Raw genomic sequence first — 24,598 nt, 5'->3', positions numbered from 1 at the left:
TTAATGTTAACATTTAAATTTACAATAACCTTTATTAATAAATGCTGGAAAGTATCTATATTGGTAAATTATGATACCTAAGGCATTAACTAAAATGATTAGCTAGAGAACCTTATTGTTAAGCATTACAGGTCTATGATTGGCTAAAAAGATTTGGGCCACTCGCGACTTTTTAGTTTTTCTTTTTTTGCTGTTACAATGACAAGTGTGATTTCCCAAGACATTATTTTCAGTGATATCCTCCTTTCCATTTTTTTTTTTTTGTCATATTACACAAAAATGCTTAAAACCCCTTAAATGCTGTTCATATTTACCCCTTCTTTATGAATTATGTCATGGAAAATGTTTTCCCTTTCCTCAGTTCATGACAAAGAGCCCCAGTAAGCGTTTGGGCTGTGTGCTGACCCAGGGACTAGAGGAAGCCATCAAAGTCCACCCGTTCTTCAGAGACATCGACTGGGACTTGCTGGAGCAGAGGAAGATCAAGCCCCCCTTTAAACCTCGCATTGTAAGCATATTTAAATGGTATAAATTAATTGTAAATAAACTGAATGCAATGTAAGTGGCTTTGTGTAAAAGCATCTGCTAACTGCATGAATGTAAAACATAAATCGTGAAATGCATCACAATTCATAGACATTTTTTTTTCTGCGAAACGTTCTGACGCAGAATGTGCACAGACTTTATCTCTCTGTTCCTCTGTCTTTAGCGTCTGTGGTCTAGACTGAAAGTCGGATGCCACAACGGCACTTGACAACTTCTGCTTTCCCATGGCGGGGGGAAGGGTTGAGTGTGTTGTGTGTATGCATGTGTGTATATGTACACACATGGGTGCTTTAGATAGAAAGGTCACAGAAAGGTTTAGAGAAAACGTGACCGCCATTTGCTCTCGTGCCCTCTGAGTAACTTTGAGCTGGTGCTTCGTCACCACACTTTCTACATTATCTACATTTACATGTGCACCTGTGGCTTTTAACTGAAAGTCTGCTGCAGTGCTTTTTAGAACAACATGGGGGACCAAATCTGATTCTTAAGCAATACAGACATTTGTTTGTTTTATTAATATTATTATTTTTTTTAAAGGGTTTGTTTTCATGAATAATATTGGAAAATTTGGTTATCATTTACTGTACTCACCCTTATGTCATTCCAAACCCATAGGACTTTTGTCCTTTTCTTATTTTATTTTAACAAATGTAATTATATTTTATGAAACCAGAGATATTTCTGTCCTTCCATTTAAAGTATATAATACCAAAACTTGACGCTTCAAAGTTCATAAAGCGTCCAGATCCAGGTGCAAATCAATATGAATCAAGCAGTTCCATCCAAGTTTTCTGAAAAAATATTATTGGTTTATATGTAATGCTTTTATTCACATCAGATGTGATAAACGAAAGCTCAAACATGCTTCTGCAGGATCCAATGAGGTTTCTCTCACGTGTCAAGCAAATACAAATCTACCCCTTACAGAATACCTGTTTGCACTGTTACGCTTTCAGTTAAGCATTGTTTACAATTTTTTTGTATTGTCTTTCCCTCCTAAGGATCGCAGCCTGGTCCCTACAATGTCAAAAAATTCAGGTTTTACATCCTTTTGGGGATATTTGGTCCCCACATAGCATAAACACGAATGCGCACACACACACACACACACATCCACTTACAGATTACACCTTGCTCAAAAATATGTATACTGTAGTTACACTACTAATGAATTTTTAAAAAGGGTAACGTAATCTTTAACCTATTAAATTTCCAAAGTAACCTTCCCAACACAGAGTACGATTGATCTTCTGCATGAACCAAGTAGGTTTTTTTCTCACGCGTAAAAAAGAACCAGTGAGGTCTATTCTCACATGTCTAGCAAGCACATATGAGCTTCCTCAAGAACCAATGAGGTTTGTTTGATCTCTTTATAAACTTTTTGAAGTGTCAATGTTTTGGGTTGATAGACTTTCTCAGAAGCCTGAGGAGTGTCTCCGGTTTCATTAGTGTCTTCATTTGCGTTTAAAGATGAAAAAACTTTTAAAAGCTAAACCTCGGAAAACCTTCATTAAATATGTCTGTGTCTGTTTTGCTTCTAGAAAACCAAGCGCGATGTGAATAACTTCGACCAGGACTTCACTCGCGAGGACCCTGTTCTGACGCCAGTAGACGATGCCATCATCAAACAAATCAACCAGGATGAATTCAAGGGCTTCTCCTACTTCGGAGAGGAGGCTTCGTCTTAAAGCCTCACTTGTTGTCTGTCAGCTCAAATATACGTTAAACACACCAACAAACACTCAAAAACCCAAACCGCATCGCAATACATGAACACACACTCCACAAATGTTCTGAAGACGGGGCTCAGAGCAGAACGGCCAGTCCCTGTGGTTCAATTCCCCTTTACTGCTGTTTTTGTTCTTTTCTTCTTTAAATCTCCAAAAAGAGAAAAAAAACTGTACCACATATGGATCTTACAGGCCTCAACAAGTTTGACAACCAATCAGAAAATGAATGTTCTCCAGAGCCCAAGGAAGGAAGGGTCGGAATGCACTACCTTAAACCAAAATTGACGATACCAATGATTGTACAACAATTTCGGACATCAGTTGGGTCTTCACCCTCGATGGAAAGGTCTTGCCCTTGAGGATGAAATTACATTGCATACGTGACATATATGTGCAGTCAAATGCCTTTTTGTGGATTCAGGTGACATTTTGGGAACAATTTTTTAAAATGTACAAAAACATTTGTAGTATATATACATAAATATATTCCATCAGTGTTATGAAGGTCCATTTGGAATGTTGATCTGCTGTATATGTAAGTGTCGGCCTGATTAGGTGTGAGCATGACATGTATGTGTCCGTGTGCATGTGTTTGCATGAATGAGAGCGAGAGGCCCTTGCCCTACTGAGGCACTACAGTTGTTTTCAGGTTGTTTTGCAATGGCTCTTCATTTGCACTCGACTGTGCAAAGACTACAGTGTGTGCGTGTGCGCCGTGTCCCGCCGCTATGCATACGAAGGTATAGTCATGGGCAGACAGACCAGTACCCATAGCTGTCCGGTGGATTTGTACAGAACGTAACATGTACATAGTATTCGCTCCAAAAGCCTGTGAGAGCTTTTTAGAGTAGGCAAATGTTTGCATGGTCTTACAAATTGTGTTGTTTTTGAGTAGCATCAGTGTATGGAAAGAAAACCATGTTTTGGATATCTATGTGCAATACCCTGAACACATTTCCCCTAGTTATTTTCTTTATTTTCACATTTTTCTGTTACGGTTTCTCTCTTGTGCTGATTTTCTTGTGTTGCATAGGTTACTGCTTCACCAAAGGCTTTCCCGCTCTCTATCTCTCTCATGCTTCTCTCCGCCGTTCTCATGTACATAGTTTGCTGAAGAACATAAGCTGTGGAATGTAGTGGAAAATGTGTGAGCTCTTAATTTATTCAACATACATGTAGCCATGCATCCCTTTTTGTGTCAGTAAGTCATTTGTTTTTTGCATCTTTTTGTTACTTTATTTCAGACAATTGTTACACAACTCTGTATATCTTTTAAACTATTCAGTCTTGCTTAAAAATTTGTGAACCCCCTGTGGTTGAATCATTTACTTGTGCAATGTGAAAGAGTCTAAAGGAGAGGGGAACGAAACGAAGAAAGGGTACATTTCAGGCGTACTAATTAAAATCTTCTGGAATGTGATGACTTTTGCTTTAGCAATTCAGTGGCGATTTGAATGAGATGTGTTTTATTGTTCTTTTTAAAGTGGTTGCTGACCTTTTACTTCTGTCTGAATTTTTTTATTATTTTTTTTACTTGTTTGGGTTTTTTTTTTTAAACGTGTCTGTGGGTTGATCAGGGTAGATAGGTCAATGTTGCCGATTGTCTTTGAAGCCTTTTTTCTCACAGGCAGTTTCCTGTCTGTCTCCCTCACTGTTTCGTGCTAAATGTCTTGTTCAGCTTTATTTTCTCCTGTTGTTTCCTTTTAATTGTAAAGGAATGAACTTGATATATAGGATGCACACATGGTCTGTCTTCAAAGTCAAAACAGAGTAAATAAACTAAGAATTACCTCTTAAATTAAGTGCACTATTAAGTGACTATTTAATATTTGCGCATACAGTATTACAATACATAAATGTTTCATATGTATAATAGTGCTGTATTTTATACATCGGACATTGGACTTTAGTTTCTGTTTGGTGAAGCTTCATGTGCACAGAGGTATTTCTTTTCTGGATACACTAGCGTTATCTCGTAAGCATTTTACTATGTGCCAAATGTACTGTCATCTAAAGGATGTGAATGTTTTGTTTAACTAATAAACTCCAAGATGTATGAACAATGATGTGTTTTTTATTATATGTTGCAAGAGTGTTATGTACACACACAAATTTAATAATAATAATAATAATAAACTTGCATGTAAGGAAATTTAAAGAGTTATGGGTTATTTAAATCTGCTGATACCAACAGGTTTCTCCCCTTACCAAAAACTATGTTGTCCATGAGATGTTCTGGCTAACATGGTGAAACCAAAATTAATGTGTGTGCATTATTGCAAATAAGCTGAATGTAAGCTGTACTTCAACAGTCATAGAAGAACAAGCCTAAATGGAAATGTTTGAGGTGCACAGATACAAACATCTCAAAACATGGGGCTTTTTTATTATCATTCCGATTATGATTTCCATAAAATCCAAGTCATAGCAAGGGATGGATTACATGTTTGTTTGCATGGTATACTGGTAGAAGCATCTTATTAAATGGGAATGGGTCCAAGATAGAGTTGAACTAAAGTTAAATATGTTCCAATTAAGAACTATTCCCGGAAAAGACGCTTTACTGTTATTTTTCCATGGTTGACGGTCATTTTTATTTGTTTGTCCAGGTTCAAAGATACAACTTCAGCCCTGAATCGTTTTGGATCCTTATTGGACACTTCACGTGATGTTTGTTTTATATGAGACACTGATACTGCTATCTTTTCACAGGCCAAATGCGCACAGAGCTGCAGAGCGCTTATGTGTGAAGAGGAAGCGCCAGGCGCGAGGTGAACCACCAATCAGTGCACAGAGATGATACACGCGCAGCGCAGCAGCGACGCTCACGAGCTCTTTACCAGCGTCCAGTCAGTCACCGTCACTCTGGAGAGGTAGTGCGATCCTCGGCAGTGTTCTGAGACTGCACTAACTGCTCCGGTCATTACTGCAAATGAGAATGGACATTACGGAGGGCAAATAACTAAATAAAGGCATTTGTGAGAAAGAAGACGTTTTAACTCTTTAAAAACATTTTTTTTTTTTAGGAAAAGTTAAGTGAATTCATTTTACGCAAGACAAAGTTGTCTTCAGCATAGGTGCATCATGACAGCCGAGAGAGAGAAAAAAAGGTAAGGAACAGAAAACTTTCCATTGCTGTGTGGATTATTAGTTATGTATTTTCTTGAGTTGTTTACTTTAACATTCTTAGGTGAGATTTGACGTATTGCGCAATGGCACGGGCACCAGAGCGGAGTAAACCACGGTGTGAATTCCTGTTAACCTGAGCCATATTATCGCATTAAAGGTTTCCTTAAACTTTCTGGTGTTTTATTTGAACTCGTATGTTTTAGATAATAACTTTCCCCCCATAATATCACCCCTAGTTTTTTTAAGACTTTGATATTGGAGAGGTGTGCGCGAGCGCTATTTTTGGCTCGTTCTTGTTAATGGACTTGTGAATGGATGACTTGAAACGTTTTTAAATGTCATGTTCTGTCGCTATAAGAAATAACACATTTACAGCATCTAGTTATGAAACGAATGGATTAAAATAATGATCTGTTCAATATGCATTCGTGAAATATATATATATGAACTAAGGCAAAACAAAAAGCAGCAAATCTTTATTCAAAGAATTGGATCTTCAGAGACCGTCAGATGCACAGCGGAGTCTGTTACAAGATACTACCTGTTGAATTCAAATATCACTGTTAAATGTTTTCCCCAAAAGTGTGTACCTAAATATTTTGTTTTCAACAATGTAATGTCACAGTCATTTTTATTAGTTTTTTTTATTTGTTTTCAAACCTTAGTAAAAAAAATATCTTACATTTAAAAACCATTATCATTTTTTTAACTGATACCTTATATTACTAATACCTCATATTTCCCCACAAACCCATTAGAACTCAAATTATAGAATAAATATAATACATTTTATTGAAGCATTGCATTATTTTGAAATTTTTACAATTTCTATCATTCTATCATGTAAAAAAATATACATTTTATATATTTATAAAATATTTATATTTATATAAATGTATATTTTTATATATTTTACATGATTTACCTTTTACTTGCCATGCTGCCATATTACTCTTACTTTTTAGAGATTTTATACCAAGTTACTTGACTTTAGTGTTCCCCTTCAGATATTCTAGCAAGAATTTGTGCCAACTCAGTCACTTTCTTTACCCTAGCAACTCAAATGTCTTTATCCCTATAGTGTGCACCCCAATTTAAGGGTTGATATATCACTTATCATATGTGCATTTGTTTTTGGTGAAAATTATGTCATGGTGATCTGCGTGGATGACATTCATAAGCCAGATTTTGCCAGGTACTGACAGCATTTTGGTTTGGTGGTAAAATAAGAAAACACTCGCTCTCTGAAGCCTAAGGCATGTTGAAGAGGGGTTAAATGTTCCTCTGTGTGGTTCTTGGTGGCTTGTTAATGGGGATGTAATGTTCCAATTGAAACTGAGGTTATCAGATCAGGGTTCACCTCTTTTTTTCATGAGTGAACAGGACATTATGTTTCCCTACTCTGGTTACTTTCATCACTTTATCCAATTCGTATCTCTTATCTGGTTTGTTTATCTTGCTATATAAATGTTTCATTAACTGTCTTTTGCAATTAGCACCAATTCGGTAATGTAATCATTTAACTGTGCTGGTTTAATGACATCTATCAAAGTTTGCTGCATGGAAGGATTATGCAATGTATGCAATACAGAAGGTTTAGTTATCATATTCTGATTGGTAAACTAAAGGTTGGCCATTTCTGTGAGGTTAGGGAAAATAGGATTATCTGTAGTGAATGGGTGCTCTGTACAGTCTGGCTCTTGGCTCTTGGTGAACTCTGGCCTAATCTGGTTGAGAGGGGAGATGCAGAGAGAGACAGAGGGAGGAATGGGTTCACATTGGCTAATCACATGATCTGCTCCCTTTTGACAGATTTTGCTTAGGTTGTGCGTGATGACGCCTGAGGCAGTAGGTGATAGGTACAGCAGTCTCGCCATTGTGTTTGCTAGGTCCTTATGTATGCTTTAGGAATCAAGACAACTCTGTTTCACGCAAATCTCCCCTGAGATCTCTCGCTGAAATACAGACTATCCTCCTGTTGAGAGCCTGACTGACACTTTTAGTGTAAAAAACACTACAGGTGGGAGTGGCTATATAGCTGTCAGTCTTGTTATTTTGTTCCAGTAATGCCACGAATGTTGAAAAGGTCACAAAAGGGAGGACAAAGAGGCGATAACGGCCAGCAGGCCTCCATCTTCAGGCTACCTTGCCCTTTAGCACATTTCTAATTCAGAAGTTGTTTAGCCAGTTAATTTGCGCTTGTAGCGTAGCTGGGGGTTGAGGTCAGCAGCTGGACTGTGTGGGAACAGAACTCAGTAGCCTAGTAGAGGGCAGAGGACACAACTCCCCTTCATTTGAAGGATTGAATCCAGCCAGAATGCGGTCAAGGGGTTTGTAAAAACGACATCTATAAAGTGAGATAAAGCTTACGCTCAGCTCAGTGAGCAGTGTAGATCTGGATTGTGTTACTGAAAAAATAAGCTAGGAGCTCATGCATTGGGAGATGGTTACTGATTCCAGCTGGCTGTGAAAGAAGATTTTTTTTCATGGTTCAAGTCTAAGAAGTTGTGTACAATATGCATAATGCTGATTGCTTTTTTAAGATTATGCAACAGGTAGATTACATTGATTTGCCAGTAGGTGGCGACAAGTGATCGTCTTTGTCATTGAATCATTCACTCAACTGGTTTACTGATTCACACCACCGATTTATACAGCAATCAAATATGTAGCTTATAACAACTGTCCTTATTAAGTGTATTGTTGAATTGTTTTCTTAACTGACTTGATTAAAATACCAATCTGTTTAAAATAAAACTTCAAAATGGTGTTTTTTTTTGTTGTTGTTTTTTTCAAAGATGCGCAGCATTTGATTCTGTTTTGGCATACTGTTTATTGAATCTTCTTTTGCTTGCATGATACTGCTTGTTTCTACATTTGTTTATTTAGTTGTCTGTTTGGTTCATGGTTTTCCGTGCATGTCAGACCTTCAGAATGAGGGAACAAGGTGCAGTGTTTAAATGCAGCGAAATGTTTCATTATGCAAATTTTGCAGTAAGCAGCATTTTGTTGTTGTTGTTTTTAATGCATTAGTTTGCGCTTATGAAGTTTTGTCTGTTATTTCTCATGATTAAGTACAATTCAAGGTGCCCTGTCATTACAATGTCCTTGACATATGATTGACACTTTGCATTTATTTAAGAATTGGATCATTCCAAGAAATTATAAAACATTAGTAAAAGGGCAGATGCTGTTAGAGATTAGTGTTTTATTGCATAGTATTTTAAATATTTTATAACCGTAAATAGATTGTATAATTGATCGCATAAGCACTTAAACTCTGGAAGGTCATCATTCTGTTTTCACGGAAGATAATCACTCTTTTTTTACCACAAATGAATGTAACGAACACGTGAACTCTAAATGAGTCAGCATTGTCTTTTCCCATTTATTGAACCATTGTGTTTATATTTTTAGCTGCACTTGATTTCTTCTCATTAAAACCCCAATGTGGTTTCATTTAAATTAAAATTAAATTAAATGTATGCATTTAGCAGATGCTTTCATTCGACTTACAGTACATTCAGGCTATCAATTTTTACCTATCATGTTTTCCCGGGGAATTGAACTCCCAACCTTGCGCTTGATAGCACAATGCTCTACCAATTGAGCTACAGAAAGCAGTAACAGTTTGAGTTGAAATGTTGAAATGGAAGTTGCAATTCCTCATTTAGCCCCAAGGAGATCTAGACAGTAAATTCATGCATAAGTCCCATGAGTTTGACCTCAGAGTAAAAACGATCAGCCATTTCCTGTGAGAAGAATCCATAGTTACTATTACAATGACCATTTTTTTGTGAAAATAGGGGTAGTGGGAGGGTAGAAAAGGGGCATGTAGTGGTTGCCAAATATGCGGCTGTATAATAGAGGGCTGATAATGGCATTCCTGCGCCCCCGCACCACACTGTGCACATTTTACAAACACTCCCAGACCCGGACTGACCTGAACGGGGGAATAGGGGACCCACACTGGGATACTGCTACTGGAATTACTCCGCTAGATCCTGGTCTCAGCATCGAACTCCCACCGACCCTGAAACTTAGCGCTGCACGCAGGCCACGTGTGTTGGTATCTATGTTAGTGTGTCATAATATGTGATGCATTAGAAAGCACTTGTGGCAATTTGCCAAGAAACAGTATTGTGTGGCTTGGTTTGTTGTGAGGGTGGCACAGTGAACTGTGGCACACCACAAACAGAGGCCATAGAGAGTTCACTTCTCTCTGCCACACATTCGCAAGCCACAAACCGCAGAAATCTTCTGCCTGGCAAGTTAAAACGTTCTGTCTTGATAGATAAATGACAACATATTTATGATGTGCTTTCTTGAGAATTTAAGTCTTATGTGTTCTATTTGGTGTGAACTATTCCAAGCTATACAGTTATTGATACAACGCTATATGGACTCATTTTTAAAAGTATATGCTTTTTTTAAAAACTTGTAAAATGTATATAACTGTCCCTAGATTGTCAGATTATACATGAACTAACATGCTCAAGATAGACATCTGCACGAGCCCGTCCCTGTGACCTGACCTGGCACAAATTGACTGATTGATTTAATTTACCAAATTTAAGACTAAACTGTTTTTGATCCTGCAGTGACTCATTTTTTTCCCTTTTGAGAGTGAGTAAACCTAGATTAAAACGTAATGCACAGATTCTCACAGGTGTGGTTTTGCAATGCTTTTGATTTGACTCAGCGATGAAGTTTGTGCTTGTGCACAAAAAAAATATGCTTAACGTTAAAACTTATTTATATTGCAATATTTAGATTGCAAATGGACCAAAAAAAAAAAATCTATATATTATTGTTTTAAATTAAAAAGACAATTGACTTTTCTTTCCTATCAAATTTGACTGTGCCAGCCAAAAGACAAGAGGTTTTCATCAACCTCTTCTGTTTTCTAGGCATCCTTCAGAAAGGCGCAAGGAAAAGTCCCGAGATGCAGCGCGCTGCAGGCGCAGTAAAGAGACAGAAGTGTTCTATGAGCTGGCCCATCAGCTGCCGTTACCCCACAGCGTCAGCTCCCACCTGGACAAAGCCTCCATCATGAGACTAGCTATCAGCTTCCTGCGCACACGCAAACTCTTCAACTCAGGTATGAAAGCTAGAAAAATGTTATCTTCTGTAATTACAGTAGGTAAAACTCCTACTGTAATTGCATAACCATGATAGTCAAACTCCATTGTATCTGTTGGTGAGTCGCACAACTGCATCCCAAAGAGCTGCATGGTCAAATAAATTGAACTTTTTGAGTACACTAATCAGGCTTGTTAAGTTTCTGTAGAAATGCTCAAAAGAACAGCATTTATTTGAAATCATTTTAATTGCCTTAACCGTCACTTTTAAAACACTCTTGCTAAATAAAAGTATTAGTCTCTTTTAAAATAAAACTCTTACAAACTTTTAAACGGCATGAAAAAATTCTAAATTGCTTCAGGTTAGTCTGTAGTAAACTCAGTAGACGTAAACATGTTTCTTTGTCAGTGAAGTTGGGCTGGGTAGGTCCATGAGATGTCCTGTCCTCCTCAATATACAATAAGGAATGCAGGAAGACAGACAAAGAGCACTGCGCATTGTTTCCAGACTTCATTCCATTACGCACATACGTGTGTACAGTATGTGTGCATGTCTCTGAAAGAGAGAGAGAGAGAAAGAGCATCAAACAATGAAAAGGGAAGAGATGGAATCTGCTGAAATGTGTGTGGGTGATGTGGAAGTGGGTGGGGGAAGATCGATGGACGTGGAGAAACTGGGAAAGAGGGAGATGACGAGGTGTGGGGTAATTAGGGGCTGCGAGTGGTATTGTTTTCTGTGAATTATGATTTCTTCTCACACTCTTTTCTTAGCCACAACACTCTCCCCCGATGGCGCCGTGTAGGCCTGTCTGTGATACTCAGTGTGTTGTATGTGTTTCTGTGTCATGCTTTGACCTTTGAAAGGCCCCGAGATTACAAAACCAGAAAACTGATATGTCATTCGGTGAAGGTGTGTCGGCATAGTCATAGAATCATAATATTACTGATAGGTGTTAACAAGGTTATGATTTTTTTTAACCTGTCTGACATTTTGAACCTTCTTCAGAGAAGACATTGTTTAAACATTGGGGCATCATATTATATGCCGAATTTCCAGCAAACATCCTTCTGAAGATATGAATCTTTAAACCCTCATCATCAAATTGGCCAAAACAGATGAACCAAAGAGGTCTCATGGAAAAAATGAAAAATCACAACTCAAATCTCTTTAACAAGTCCTAGACTTGTACTCTGGAGTCTAATTTTCAAGTGGTTGTTTTTAACAGGAAATCCTGTACAGAAGAGTCCAAGTGTTTTTTATTATAATGTTATAATAAAAATATATGTATTATAATGTTTTTATTATAAATTTAATATATTTTGAAATGTCATTTATTGTGCAATAGCAAAGCTTAATATGCCGATTTAGCATTTAATAAGTATGTATTTTTTATTATTATCGATGTTAAGAAATAAAAGAAAATCCTGCAAAATACCAATAATTGCAAAAGTATCAAAAACAATAATTTATCGACAACATTATGGTGTAATCATTGTTTGGGTCACAACTTTGTCCATAAATTATTGTCTCGGTAAAAACGTTGACAATAGGTTATTGTCTTGGTCCCAACATTGTCAATAAATTATTGTTTTTGATACTTTTGCAAGTATTGATAGTGTGCAGGAATTTCTTTTGTTTCTTTGTTTCTTTACTTTTTTGGTATTTTCTTTCTTCGCACATATCTGTTACCTGCAGGTGTGCTTTAATTGATTGTTAATTGATTATTTTCAATGTTGTGTTCAATATTTTGTGTAAACCATGATACTTTTTTTTCCAAATAGAAATATTATTATTTTTTTCATCAATTAAATGCATCCTTATTCTATAAAACTATATATATATATATATATATATATATATATATATATATATATATATATATATATATATATATAGACCTTATATATATAGACATACAGAACTTAATCTTTTGAACAGTAGTGGTTGTCAATTTGTATTTTCCTAAGGACCTTTAGGAGAAACTTCTGAGCTAAAGTTGATAGTTGAAACATAACTTCCTGAGACATGAAAGAGCAGTCGCTGCGCAGGCTGTCAGAGAACCTTGTTAATGACCAGAAAAGGCCTGAATGATTCTAATAGACATGGACAGAGAATGGCAGAGAATTGCGAGTTCCTGTGTTTGACTGAGAGCCAAAGGAGTTAGACATCACAGTGAAGTATTAATAGCACCGGGACGAATGCTGTGGGGTTTGAGGTGGGAGCGCAGACATGGACCACCTGCTGACACCCAAACGCACAATGCGGACACACAGTTCTGATGTCTGAGCTGGGTCAAAGCCTCAGCGGTCAGGCTCTTATTGCCTGATCTGAATGAGCAGGGAGGAGGCTCTTATCTGCAGGGAAGCAGACATGAACCTCACAGCATGGAGCCTTGCTTTAATTATTTTCTCAAGTTGTTGATGCTTTTCATGGCATTGTGTACCTCAAACATCCTCTCTCTGCTGATCAGCTCAATAGCTTGTTTTTATTCCATGTTGGTATGTGAATTTAATTTGATAAATAAGTCTGTTTAACAGAATCGGAGTTGTTTACTTCTAGCTAAATGGTACAGGATATGAGTCTATGTCCTTGAGATTGTTTTGATGGTTGTCCAGTATAAAATTGCAAAAAAGTCACTGCACTATACTAAGTTGTCTTGTCTTTTGTCCCAGGCTGCACAGTCCAGCAAACCCGGTCACAGGATGACAGCCAGATGGACAGTCTATATCTGAAGTCTCTGGAAGGCTTTGTTGCCGTGGTAACATCAGATGGAGACATGATATTCCTTTCAGAAAATGTCAGTAAATTTATGGGCCTTACGCAGGTGAGCCTAACCTCATTTCCTTTATTCTTGAGAATAATTACAGGAAGAAGACATAAAAGCTGTCTGTTACTTAATTTATAGTGGCTAAGCATTCAACTTTATTTCCCTTGCAAACTGTTCTCAGGTAGAGCTGACAGGCCACAGCATCTTTGACTTCACGCACCCCTGCGATCATGAAGAAATCCGAGAGAATCTCAGTGTAAAAACAGGTGAGCGTCAGCTCGGAACAATATTTCCCAGAAGTGCAGCCATTCCATTTTTTGAGTTGGATATTTTGAATACACTGTTGCATTTAATATTCTAGTCCTCTTTATCGCTGGATGTAATTTGCCATGGAGATGTCCTTATCTGAAAGCACTTATCACAGTCAGGATGTTGCATTTTGTACATTCTTGTAGTGGTTCCTGTGAGGACAAGTCCTCCTTTTTAAACGTCCTTTCTGTAGAGACTTTTTTAGGTTTTTTTCCCCCTATTTTGTTAAGGTTGAGCAATGTGAGATTTTTTTTTAAATATAGAAATTGTTACATTTTTTTTTTTGCACCAAACTTTGCCTTTACTCTGGCCTAGTTTCATTAAGTTAGTATTTCTGTTGCTATCATGTAAGCAGCGTGTGCTTGCACACTGACACATACTCAGAATGAGAGTTAGGTGGCCTTTCCCCACAGCAAATCTTTCTCCTCCTCTTGTTTTATCTGTCTCTCACTCTGTCTGTATCTTTCACGCGCTGGTCACCTGACCCATTGAGAGTTTTTGAGCGAGTGACGTAACTTTGAGGAACAATGCCATTTCATTGGTCAGTTGGAGATAATCCCACTGCAATAGCACAGAGAACTCAATATACTGTAGTTAAGGTTTCAACATACTGATTCAGTTGAACTTTGTGCCTGTTGCGTCCACGACCCACATACAGACCAAAGTCCTCTGAATGTGCTAGAAAAATGCTTTATTGCATGCACAATTATAGTAAATACATGATATTTAAGCAAAAGTTGTTTGATTGACAGGACCTGTGTATGGCAGAAAAGGGAGAGACATGAGCATGGGCAAAGATTTCTTCATGAGGATGAAATGTACGGTCACCAATAGAGGTCGCACTGTCAATCTCAAATCAGCCAGCTGGAAGGTGAGAACACATAAGCATATCATACATCTTCATGCAGCGCATATGTGCATGTGCTGATTAATATATGGTGTCGCCTCTCTGTCTGTCAGGTGCTGCATTGCACGGGGCAGCTCCAAGTGTGCAGCAGCCGCCCCCCTCAAGTCCTGTGTGGGTTTTCAGAGCCACCCCTCACTTGCGTCACTATGCTGTGCGCACCGATTCCACATCCCTCAAATGTCGACACACCTCTCGACAGCAAGACGTTCATGAGCAGACACAGTATGGACATGAAGTTTATCTACTGTGATGAGAGGCAAGAAATGGTTTCACTGATTTAAATATAAGTGCATATTGTAAATGTGCTTGTGTGTGTGCATGAATAGTGGCCCGAAACAATTAAGACATAAAAGCTACCAAAAAAATCTATGAATTTAATTTAATTAGATATCAAATGTTTATACAAAACCTAAGGGCATCCTCAAGCAAATGATACGGAAACCAACCCTTTCTTCAAAATTTTTGCAGTCTTTTTTATTTACTTCTAATCTTGAATTGTATATTTATTTATTTTGTAATTTAGAAGCTAATAAACCTCTCTTTGTGCTTATGCTGTCTTAGTTTGTGTAAAATCTATGTGTAAAAGCCACTTGGTTTGGTATTTTGTTATATAATGGAAATATATTACAAACTTTAGACCCCGTGAAATTGTTTGATGATCCCATGTAGTTTTTTTTTTCCTGTTTTGATGTCCAATTAAATCCGTAAGTTTATTTATTATTTATTAGCTTAAAGCTTTGTAAAGCTCATTTTACTTTAATCTACAGCCATGAATCATTATTTGCTAGTTGCCAATCAGTTGCAGGGGGGTTGAGGGGGAGGGACATTCTCACTCTAGAGAGCATTTGATTGGACAAGAATCTGTGCTGTTCAGTATGAGTCATCAATATTTACAGTCTGTTGGTCTGGATGATTTCATGTGTACAGTATATCTTCTAAAACTGTATTTTATACATTTATATTTCATTTGAGGTCACTGTATCGTTTGTAAACAAACAGTATTTACCATTTTATTTTGTGCTTATGTCAGCGCAGGTAAGCAACATTTGTGAGTTAATATGTGCGTTTCGAAGGTCACTATTGGGAACTCTTATCATAATCCTGTTGTGCTACTGCCTGGATTGTTATCAGTGTGTGGTAAAGGAAGATGAGTTTTTCTCTTTAGATTAGCTTCATTTCTTGAAAGCTCCTAAAGGGCAAAATTGACTTTCCTTACATGTGCTGTGGGGTCGGTGCTGCCTGCTCACCTGGAGCCTCTGGGATCTGCCGTATGTACTCTAGTGTAAAAGCAAGTTATTGTGGCTACACTACAGTGGATGTGTTGTAAGGATGGTTAACAGATGAGGTCAGATATTTGCGTGCTTCCATTTAATAGGACTCATTATTGACTGCACGGAGTTCATTAAAAGCCCATACTGGAACAGGAAATGAGAGGCTGTTCCAGGGTAAAACTCAAGGTTCAAATAGAAGAAAAATAACAATTGCACAAGTTTGCATGGAATTCAACAGCACAAAAAATAAATGATTTGGAGATATTGAGCATTGCAAAAAATTCTCCACATCTGTCTTCAATCTTGCACTCGCTAAAGTGCTGCAAAAACAGAAAAAAAGACATGGCCTTTGTCTTTTGAAGGCAGTTTCTTGATACATGAGAGCTGTTCTCTCTTTTAATCCAGACATTAAAGATAATGATCAGACAGAACAAGTACAAATGTCTTGCTCGAGAGATTTATAGCTCCAATAAACATGGGTCCCGCTTGTAATCATTTGTTCTCACTAAGCTAAGCAGAGAGTTTACATTGGCTCCCAGCAGCACAAGTTCGATTGTTTTTACCAGATGTAATCGACGGTCATGAATCTTGCTTAATGATGTGGTTTAATTCAATCACGCTTTGTTTTGACTGTTCATTTAGTTTTATTCTTGACCTGTCTTCGTGTTTCAGAGTAAGCAGCCTGATCGGGTATAGGCCTGAGGAACTTCTTGGCCGTTCGATGTATGAATTCTGCCATGCTTTGGATTCTGAAAGCATGACAAAGAGCCACCAAAATCGTGAGTACCTGTTTACATCCAACAAACGCAAATCCGGGAGGTTATGAAAGAACAATTTGGGTTTCATGTGGTCTCATTCTGTTTAGATTTGTAAAGACTAATTCAAACTCATTGCAAACTCATGAAAAACAACGCAGTAGCTCATTGTGTGAATATGTCAAGGTCTCCGCCGTTTTGGCTAATTTACCTATCTTTACACCAATCTTGACTCCGTCCTGAAATGACTCATGGTCTGGAATAGATCCATGCCTCTCATCTCTGTCCATGGGTAAACTCCTTGAGTTCAAAACCTTGTAGACCTGAGGTGTTCCCATGGCCTTGATGACTGAGGGAAACAGATGTCCCGCCAGGCTCCAGGAATTGTTGAGAGATATTTATAAACTCAATGGTTGTTGCATTGCATTATTTATTTACTTAACAGATGCAAAAGACTCTACATTTAATGTTTTCGGCTAATTTGCTTTTAAAATTGGCCTCCCAAGAACTGAAACCTACTGTATACCAATTTCTGCCACATAAGAAAAAAATAATGCTTTGGTAAATCATAGAAAGTTACAGAATAGTACTGAATGTTACATACATTTTGAGAATGTTCCTATCATTGCAAAAACAAAATATATTTAAAAACATGCAAAAGTAGTACCAAAACTAAAATTATTACTGATCTAAATATTTACCAAAATATTGATGCTACAGGAAAGTAAACAGTACAATAATAATTATCACCACAGAATTACAGAGAACTAAACAAAATATATAGTTACATTTTTTTGTTACATTGTTATGAGATACAATTTAATAATTCAGAATTATGAGATATTAAGTGACAATTATGAAATTCGAAAATTCTAAAATATGACATAAAAGTCAAAATAATACAAAAATTGTATTTACTTTTATGTAATGAGTTTGATTAGTGTGTCATAATTTTGGCTTTTTAATCTCAATTATGACACGATGCCATGATTTTGACTCATAAATTCTCATAATTATGGCTTTATCTGTTAAGAATTTGTTTTACATTTTTTTTCTCTTAATTAAGGTATTTAATGTCATAATTTCAACTTTTCATCTCATAATTCTTATGTGACAGAAATGAACTGTCATGGTTATGCAGTAGAATGTGTTTCACTGATTACTTATTGATTTATTTACATGAATTATATTTCCAATGCATCTTATATTTAAGCAGTGCAAACTTTTTTCATTGTAATGGTGCACTGAGAATACAATAATGGACATTCTAGTTTCTAGTTTCATCCTAAACCACAATATCATCCTACTGTATACAAAGGCTTCTGTCCAATCTTGTTGAATGGGATTTTGTTTGTACATTCAGAGGAAACTGATTTGATTGCTGTTGCCACATGTGGCATAGAGGCTGAGTAGATGGCCTGAATCCCATTATATGTCCTTTGACTTCATCTGTAACATCCCAAAAGCTCTCAGCTCTCAGCTTGTTCAGGATGGCCCACCTGATTAGCTTGTGCATTAGTGGCTAACAAGCCTTTGAAGTGTGCAGCACCTCTGATCTGGTTCCTCTGATGTCTTTAATCCAGATCAGTGCTCTGGTCTTCTTCACTGGCCTCTTCCAGTGATAAGCACCTGGAGTATTAGATAATAGTAAGATCTTTTGATTTGAAAGATGACTAAACTTACATGATATGGACTTTATTCAAAGCCAGTATTAAGTTAAACTATTTACATAGGTTGATTTACACATTTTAAAACTATTGCGTTCATATCATCATTTAAATGCTACAAAATGCTGTGAAAATGCAAAGATTTTGTGCTAAGTTTGAGCCTGGAATAACATGCAAAATGTTGGTGCATGTTACAATCTCTGTTTTCTTCTTCAGTTTGTAATAAGGGTCAAGTGGTGAGTGGCCAGTACAGAATGCTAGCCAAGCACGGGGGCTACGTTTGGATGGAGACCCAGGCGACTGTCATCTACAACAATCGCAACTCCCAACCACAGTGCATCATCTGCATCAACTACGTCCTGAGGTACTGTGTTAAAAGACACACTCACAGATCCCCGTCACAGTTAATGCTTTTATGATATTCTTCTCATTCTGTCATTATATTTCAGTTCTGTTGAGGAGCAGTCCGTCATCTTCTCCCTGGATCAGACAGAGTGTCTGTTCAAGCCCTACCACATGCGTAACACGGGAGAACTGTTCAACCAGCGTGGAGCTTCCTCCGTTTCTGAAGCTGAGGACATTCTTTTCACTAAGCTCAAGGAGGAACCTGAGGAGTTAGCTCAGTTAGCCCCAATGCCAGGAGACGCCATCATTGCCCTGGACTTTGGTCAGAGCGCCATCCGGCACTACTTCAACCATTCCCCACACAATAGCTTCACCCTCTTCACATCCTCAACCCCCGATTACAAATCTACCCCCATCCTGCATGCATGAACTCTTGCTCCTTCCCTTGGCTCTCCTTACTCTACCTCACAATCACAACCAATCACACACATGCACTGCCCAGGTCAGAAGCTGCGATGTTGCAGCAGACGTTGTTGTACTGTAGATCAGTGGCACTGTAGTTTGGCTTTGCTGCAGGGTATGAGATATGTGACGATGTAAAAGAAAGCTGCATCAATGGGTATCTTATGGCTTAGAATGGGTTTTAGCATAAACAGTTTTGTATTATAAAAAAAAAATGTTTTTTGTTAAAGGTTTTTTTTTATAATAAAGGTAAATTTTATATTTCAATATCACCTATGATTGTGAAGGCTTATCAATGGCATTCGGCAGTGTTTGTGTGTTTCTTCTCATAACAGGGCAATTACCGGTATACTAATTTCTCTTTTCATCAAAATGCATGTCTTCACACGTAAAACCACTGCATGGAATGGAAATCACCACCGTGTGATGCTTTCAACACTTCTGTAATTGCTTTTGGTGATGGCTGAGGTTGTTTTTAACATCTTTATTGATTTATTCTCATGTAACTCTCACTTGAGCCAGATAGTAGTGAGCATGAAACGTTTGTACATTGTGTTGTTTAAGGTGTGTCTATCCACTGTTACATGATCCACCTTGTCTCTTCATGTATGAATTCTATAAGACTGCATCTAATTTCAGTTCTTTTTTATCCCACAAGTGTGTTGACCTGTTATTGTCACGTGCATTTGCAGATAGGCCAGATTTTGAAGAACAGACTTTCTTCTCCAAGTCCACCAAGCTTCCTGTGGTGGCACCGTCGTGGGTTGTGGACACGCCGCCTGATGGCAGTCCTGATAGAAAACTGTGCAACATGCCGGCCACCTTCACCAGACCCCAGGTGCCTCCTGCGGGCAAATGCACGCCCTGTTCCACACCCTGCTTGAGCGGCCGCAGCAGCTGTTCTACAGTACGTCCCATATCCATCTAGTTAAATGTCAATTAGTCTTATTATTATTTAGTTTTCATGGTCACTAATGGCCTCCCTGTTCAACAAAACAGCATTTGTTTTAAATCATGGCAGCTGGTTTGACCTGGTTTAACCTGGTCCTTAGTTGGTCATGAGCTGGTTTAAGCTGGTCCTGAGCATGAGTTAGTCGCTTAGGACCAGCACATGATCAGCTTATAACTAGTTCAGGCCCAGTTTAAACCAGCTGCCATGCTTCAAAACATACCTAACATAGCTTTCTCTAAATGTACCTTTAAGTCTTATAAATTCCAACAAATTCCATTTTATGATTTCCTCCTAGTATGGCCTCTTTAAAAAGGATGCAATTAAAATGTATTTAAAATTATGGTGTGTTGAAGTGGTTTAATGCGTTTGAATGTACGTCTGCAGCCTAGCAGTCCAGTAGATTACTGTGGCAATGGAGAGTGTGATCTGAAGGTGGAGCTAACAGAGAAGCTATTCGCCCCTGAATCTGTAGCAACAAATCCCACAGACTCCAGGGTGAGGTGTTACAATACTTACAAGCAATTTCATCTGTAATAGATCAAATTATATTCCAATTTATCCCAATTTCTTTTGATGAAAAGAATTATTTAGACACATTAGAATCATGTTACACTAAAGGCTGCATAATACTGTCTGAAAAAATAGCTAATCTCAGGAATAAATTATTTTTTGTAATATATTAAAATAGAAAAGAGTTATATCAGTTGTTGATATATTTTTAAAATGTTGCTGTCAAAAATAGCTGCCTTGTTAAGCATGGGAGACTTTTTTTGAAAAACATTAAAAAGTCATACCAAACCAAAACTTTTAAATGGTAGTGTATAATGATAATTTTCAGCAATTTCATCCCAATCCTGGACATACAGACTGGATTATAAAAAAAAAATATATATATTCTTCTAAATATATTGCTAGTGTATTTTTAGTGTCTTAGTTTCAATATTTATTTTTATCATCAACTGTAGGTTTTACATAATTATTTGGTTATGTAACTGTGTGCAGTTGGACCTGAGTGATCTGGACCTGGAGACTCTTGCTCCATACATCCCAATGGACGGTGAGGACTTCCAGCTGCACCCCATCTGCCTGGAGAAGCCGGTGTCTGACACAGGTCCAGGCCTGAGCACAGCCTTCAGGCACAGCTTCAGTAGTGTAGCTGACCTCTTCCAGCCCCTGGGTCCATTCCCTCCTGACAGCAAGAGCAGCACTAACACATGTCCGGACACGGCTCATGTGCAGCCTTACCAAACCACACCAAATGTCCCGCTTTCCTCTAAGGAGGGTGGACAGATTCTTCAGTGGCCCCCTGACCCACTCTCACAGTATGAATGTACAGATATTAGATGCATGGATGACCGAAGCACAGCAGATCTAGGACAACCATGCAATTTCAGCACTGCACTACCACAGCAAAGGTGAGTAGAGTTCATAATTACCTTACAAGAGTGAATGCATAAACTTGGCACCATTGATTAACTAGATAAGGATTCACACAAGGAAATCTTCTTGGCAAGAAAGAATTGTGTAACCTTTTGTGTAGGTGAAATGCTGCAGTCACTTTTCATTATGAGCATACCATTAATGTTGTTTTCCATCACCTGTGTTTGAGGACATCATACAGTGTAAAAACAGCTATAAGTGACTGAAAACATGCAAAACAAAGTCCAGATCCATGACAAATTATGCATGCAAATAGTTGAAAAAAGAACACCAATTGCAAATTAGTCTGAACAATATGTTCTAGCTGCAGTCAAAGATGCAGCTGAACAGAGAATTTCAAATTTTTTGATGTCAAGGACAAATAAATATAAAAGCAACTATATATAATCATGTATAACAAATTAATTTATACTGTGTGAGGAAAATTATTTTTTATATTTTCATAGCATGTCGCTTTTGCTAAACTATTGGACTCCAGTTAGAAAAAAAAGCAGAATGCAAAGAGAGTTGGCAAATTTTTTTTATGTTTTTGAAAGTTTGTTATTTTCACTGCATTTATTTGATTACATTAAAAACAGAAATATTTTTACAGTTTAAAGTTACTATTTTAACTTATTTTAAAATATATCTTATTTTAAATAATATATTAAATATTTAATAGTATTCCTGTGATGGCAATCCTGAATTTTCAGAAGTAATTTTTTCAGGAAAAAGTAATTTTTTTCACTTTTTTATCAATTTAATGAATTCTTGCTGAATAAAAAAAAGATTTCTTTCAAAAAGAAAAAAAAGTTTCTGACCCAAAATTTTGAATGGTCACATTCATTTATTGACTTAATTCTTCTTGCTATTTTTAGAATTTTTGAGAGCTTTGCCCCTTTACAGAAAGGCATGAGTGTGGGTCAGATAGCTCTCGTCAACAACTTCAAACGGAAGAGGCCATCCGACTTCAGTTCCTCATGCTCTTTCACTGATATTCCAAAGGTAATCTTTCCAATCTCACTGTAGTCTAATAGAAATGAGTAAAGTTCACATAGTGATACCAAAGACTACTGTTCAGCAGGTGGTAGCTCCTCACAAGTCTGCAAATGGAATGCAAAAAAGGATGAAGACGATGAACGTCGACGGCTGCGCCTTCTCTGTCAGAATGTCTCTCAGCACAAGTGTGCTAACAGGTACATCAGCTCTCTCTTAAACATCTTGTTTTCTAGCTTTCCTATACTGAAATTTACACACTTCCTTTTTGACAGATAAATTTCCATGCATGCAAAGTGGATTGGTGGCTCCTCACGGCTGCAGTCAGCCTCTCAAAAGAAGCTCTGAGGAGTCATTCAGCTCTCCCAGTAACAGACAATACCACATGATGCCTCCACGCAGACACACAGGTCAGTCTCCAGCCTTTCTAATATGCTGATTTGGTACACAGGAAACATTTCTTAACATGTTTGGAACATTTCAATATTCTTTGATGAATAGGAAGTTAAAAAAAAAAAGTTTGTTACATTATTCAAGTCTTTTCTGTCAATTGTGGTCAATTTATTATGGCCTTGTCAAACAAAAGTATTAATTTGTTTTAAAAAAAATCATAATGACTGTACACTTTTAGTGCATATTGCAAATCTTCCAGACCATAACTGGATCAAATGAGTCTTTCTCTAAGTGACATTTGAGTTACAGGTCTCTTATTTTTGACAGGCATGATAAGTCAACTGTTGGGCCCATCATTTGACTCTTACTGTCTGCCAGAGCTGACCCGATATGACTGTGAGGTAAACGTACCTCTACAGGGAAACCTGCATCTGCTTCAGGGCTGTGACCTCCTGAGAGCTTTGGACCAGAGCACATAGACCCAGAGCGTCTTCAGTGATCCATTCCTCCATCTTTACCTATATATGCTGTTGTCTTTTATGCGTGTATCATCAGCCTTTATTTGGACGTATTTGTACATTTTCCTTTAAGACGTGTAATGTTTTAATATGTATTTGGAAAATCTGATTGTTACTTGTTGGAAATGTGTTCAGATGTCCATTATTCTGTGCTATCTCAAACTCTAATAGTGTCCTGTGCCTTCAAATGCTAAGTGTTCTTAACGTTTATGGTCAGATTTACCAGATGTTTCACTGTTGCAAAGATATATCTCAACTAACTAGAATATATACAATAATATATACTGTATGTAGTTTAAATGGTAGTTTTATTTAATTCAGCTTGGAATACAGCTACTGTGTTTGCATAAATCAACGACGGTGAACTGTTTTGCCAATATATTGCATTAAACATTTGCTTCGAGTTTGTACCAGCAACAAATGTGGCATAAAACTGTGTAGCTCAGAAACATGTCTGTTTTCCCATTTAGCATTTTAGTACTGTATTCTGTTTCACAAAGCCATTTGCACCACGCTCTTCCGTCAATTGATCTTTTATTTTGGTGCGTCACTCTATTAAATTACTTCGTATATGAAACCATGATCCGCAATTGCGAAAACTTTTTTTCTTTTTGCATTTTATTATACACTTATCACCATTTCTACGAGTGCGGATCATGGTATTGTAATCTGTTCCTCTAATCTTTTCACAATGATGACAAATGCTGTATTAAATGTATAGTTTCTGTCATCTAAAGCACTTTATTTTAAAAGATGCAGATGGAAGACCAAACTGAAAAGCCCCCAGTGTCTTGGCCAACTTCTCAGGCTCATCTAACACTAACCATCTTCTAAAATTAACCCCCGTCTTCTTTCTTTGAAAACTGAACTCTAAATTTGTATTTTATTTTCTCATACAAGCATATATATTGTGTCTACATTAGATGAGGTCTTTATAGATCTCTGTAACACGTAAAAATGTTTGTATTTGGTGTTCAGAAGTGCCTTGGTACTCGTACAGTAGACAGAGATGAATCTGTAGCTTTACAGTTTTACAGTACATATCTAATATATATATATATATATATATATATAGGTTATTAGATTTTGTATTAAATTCTGTGATGTGTATGACCTTCTCGTGATACTCTTGGGTTTCTGTGTGTTTCTTAACAAAATATATTAAGCTAATTTTATCGTATATCTTTGAGAGAGTCTATGATTGTTTATTCTCAGGATAGTGTATTAGAGTAACAAGCATTTGTATTCCAGTCTTTCTTTGTAGCATTAAAATATATGAAAGATTGCATTATGTCTAAAAGAAATTAAAACGTAAATGGTGCTATTTACAAATCATTCTCATCTTATTCT

General features: G+C 37.2%; 2 protein-coding genes across 3 annotated transcripts in view; both read left to right on the top strand.

Moving 5' to 3' along the window:
- Positions 1–4,339, top strand: part of LOC127969319 (protein kinase C epsilon type) — a 55,804-nt gene extending 51,465 nt beyond the window's left edge. The window contains exons 14-15 of the mRNA XM_052571181.1: positions 362–508; positions 2,088–4,339. Of these exons, the coding sequence (XP_052427141.1) occupies positions 362–508; positions 2,088–2,234 (294 nt within the window). The 3' untranslated portion in view covers positions 2,235–4,339. The remainder of the gene's footprint in view (positions 1–361; positions 509–2,087) is intronic.
- A 701-nt stretch (positions 4,340–5,040) lies between these two features.
- On the top strand, positions 5,041–24,580 carry LOC127968681 (endothelial PAS domain-containing protein 1). Of its 2 annotated transcripts, none has more exons than XM_052570011.1 (16): positions 5,041–5,386; positions 10,316–10,506; positions 13,160–13,311; positions 13,436–13,520; positions 14,316–14,434; positions 14,524–14,726; positions 16,414–16,520; positions 18,380–18,527; positions 18,613–18,830; positions 19,663–19,877; positions 20,307–20,417; positions 20,925–21,337; positions 22,220–22,346; positions 22,426–22,537; positions 22,613–22,747; positions 23,058–24,580. In XM_052570011.1, the coding sequence occupies exons 1-16, from the start codon at positions 5,361–5,363 to the stop codon at positions 23,207–23,209; spliced, it is 2,514 nt and encodes an 837-aa protein (XP_052425971.1). In that variant the 5' UTR covers positions 5,041–5,360; the 3' UTR covers positions 23,210–24,580. The 2 variants fall into 2 exon arrangements, with proteins under 2 accessions (XP_052425971.1, XP_052425970.1); XM_052570010.1 differs by having other exon boundaries at positions 22,423–22,537.
- The last annotated feature ends 18 nt before the right edge of the window (positions 24,581–24,598 follow it).

Source organism: Carassius gibelio, chromosome B12 (genome assembly GCF_023724105.1).
Source record: "Carassius gibelio isolate Cgi1373 ecotype wild population from Czech Republic chromosome B12, carGib1.2-hapl.c, whole genome shotgun sequence".
Lineage (NCBI taxonomy): Eukaryota > Metazoa > Chordata > Actinopteri > Cypriniformes > Cyprinidae > Carassius > Carassius gibelio.
The sequence above is the reverse complement of the archived record's forward strand: the minus strand, read 5'-3'. Positions and strand labels throughout refer to the sequence as shown.

Bases quoted from the DNA above. Each gene is read 5' to 3' on its own strand.
- LOC127968681 (XM_052570010.1), top strand. From the start codon at position 5,361: ATGACAGCCGAGAGAGAGAAAAAAAG. The intron at 21,338-22,219 runs GTGAGTAGAGTT...TGCTATTTTTAG, and splicing joins ACTGCACTACCACAGCAAAG to AATTTTTGAGAGCTTTGCCC. The intron at 22,347-22,422 runs GTAATCTTTCCA...ACTACTGTTCAG, and splicing joins CTTTCACTGATATTCCAAAG to CAGGTGGTAGCTCCTCACAA.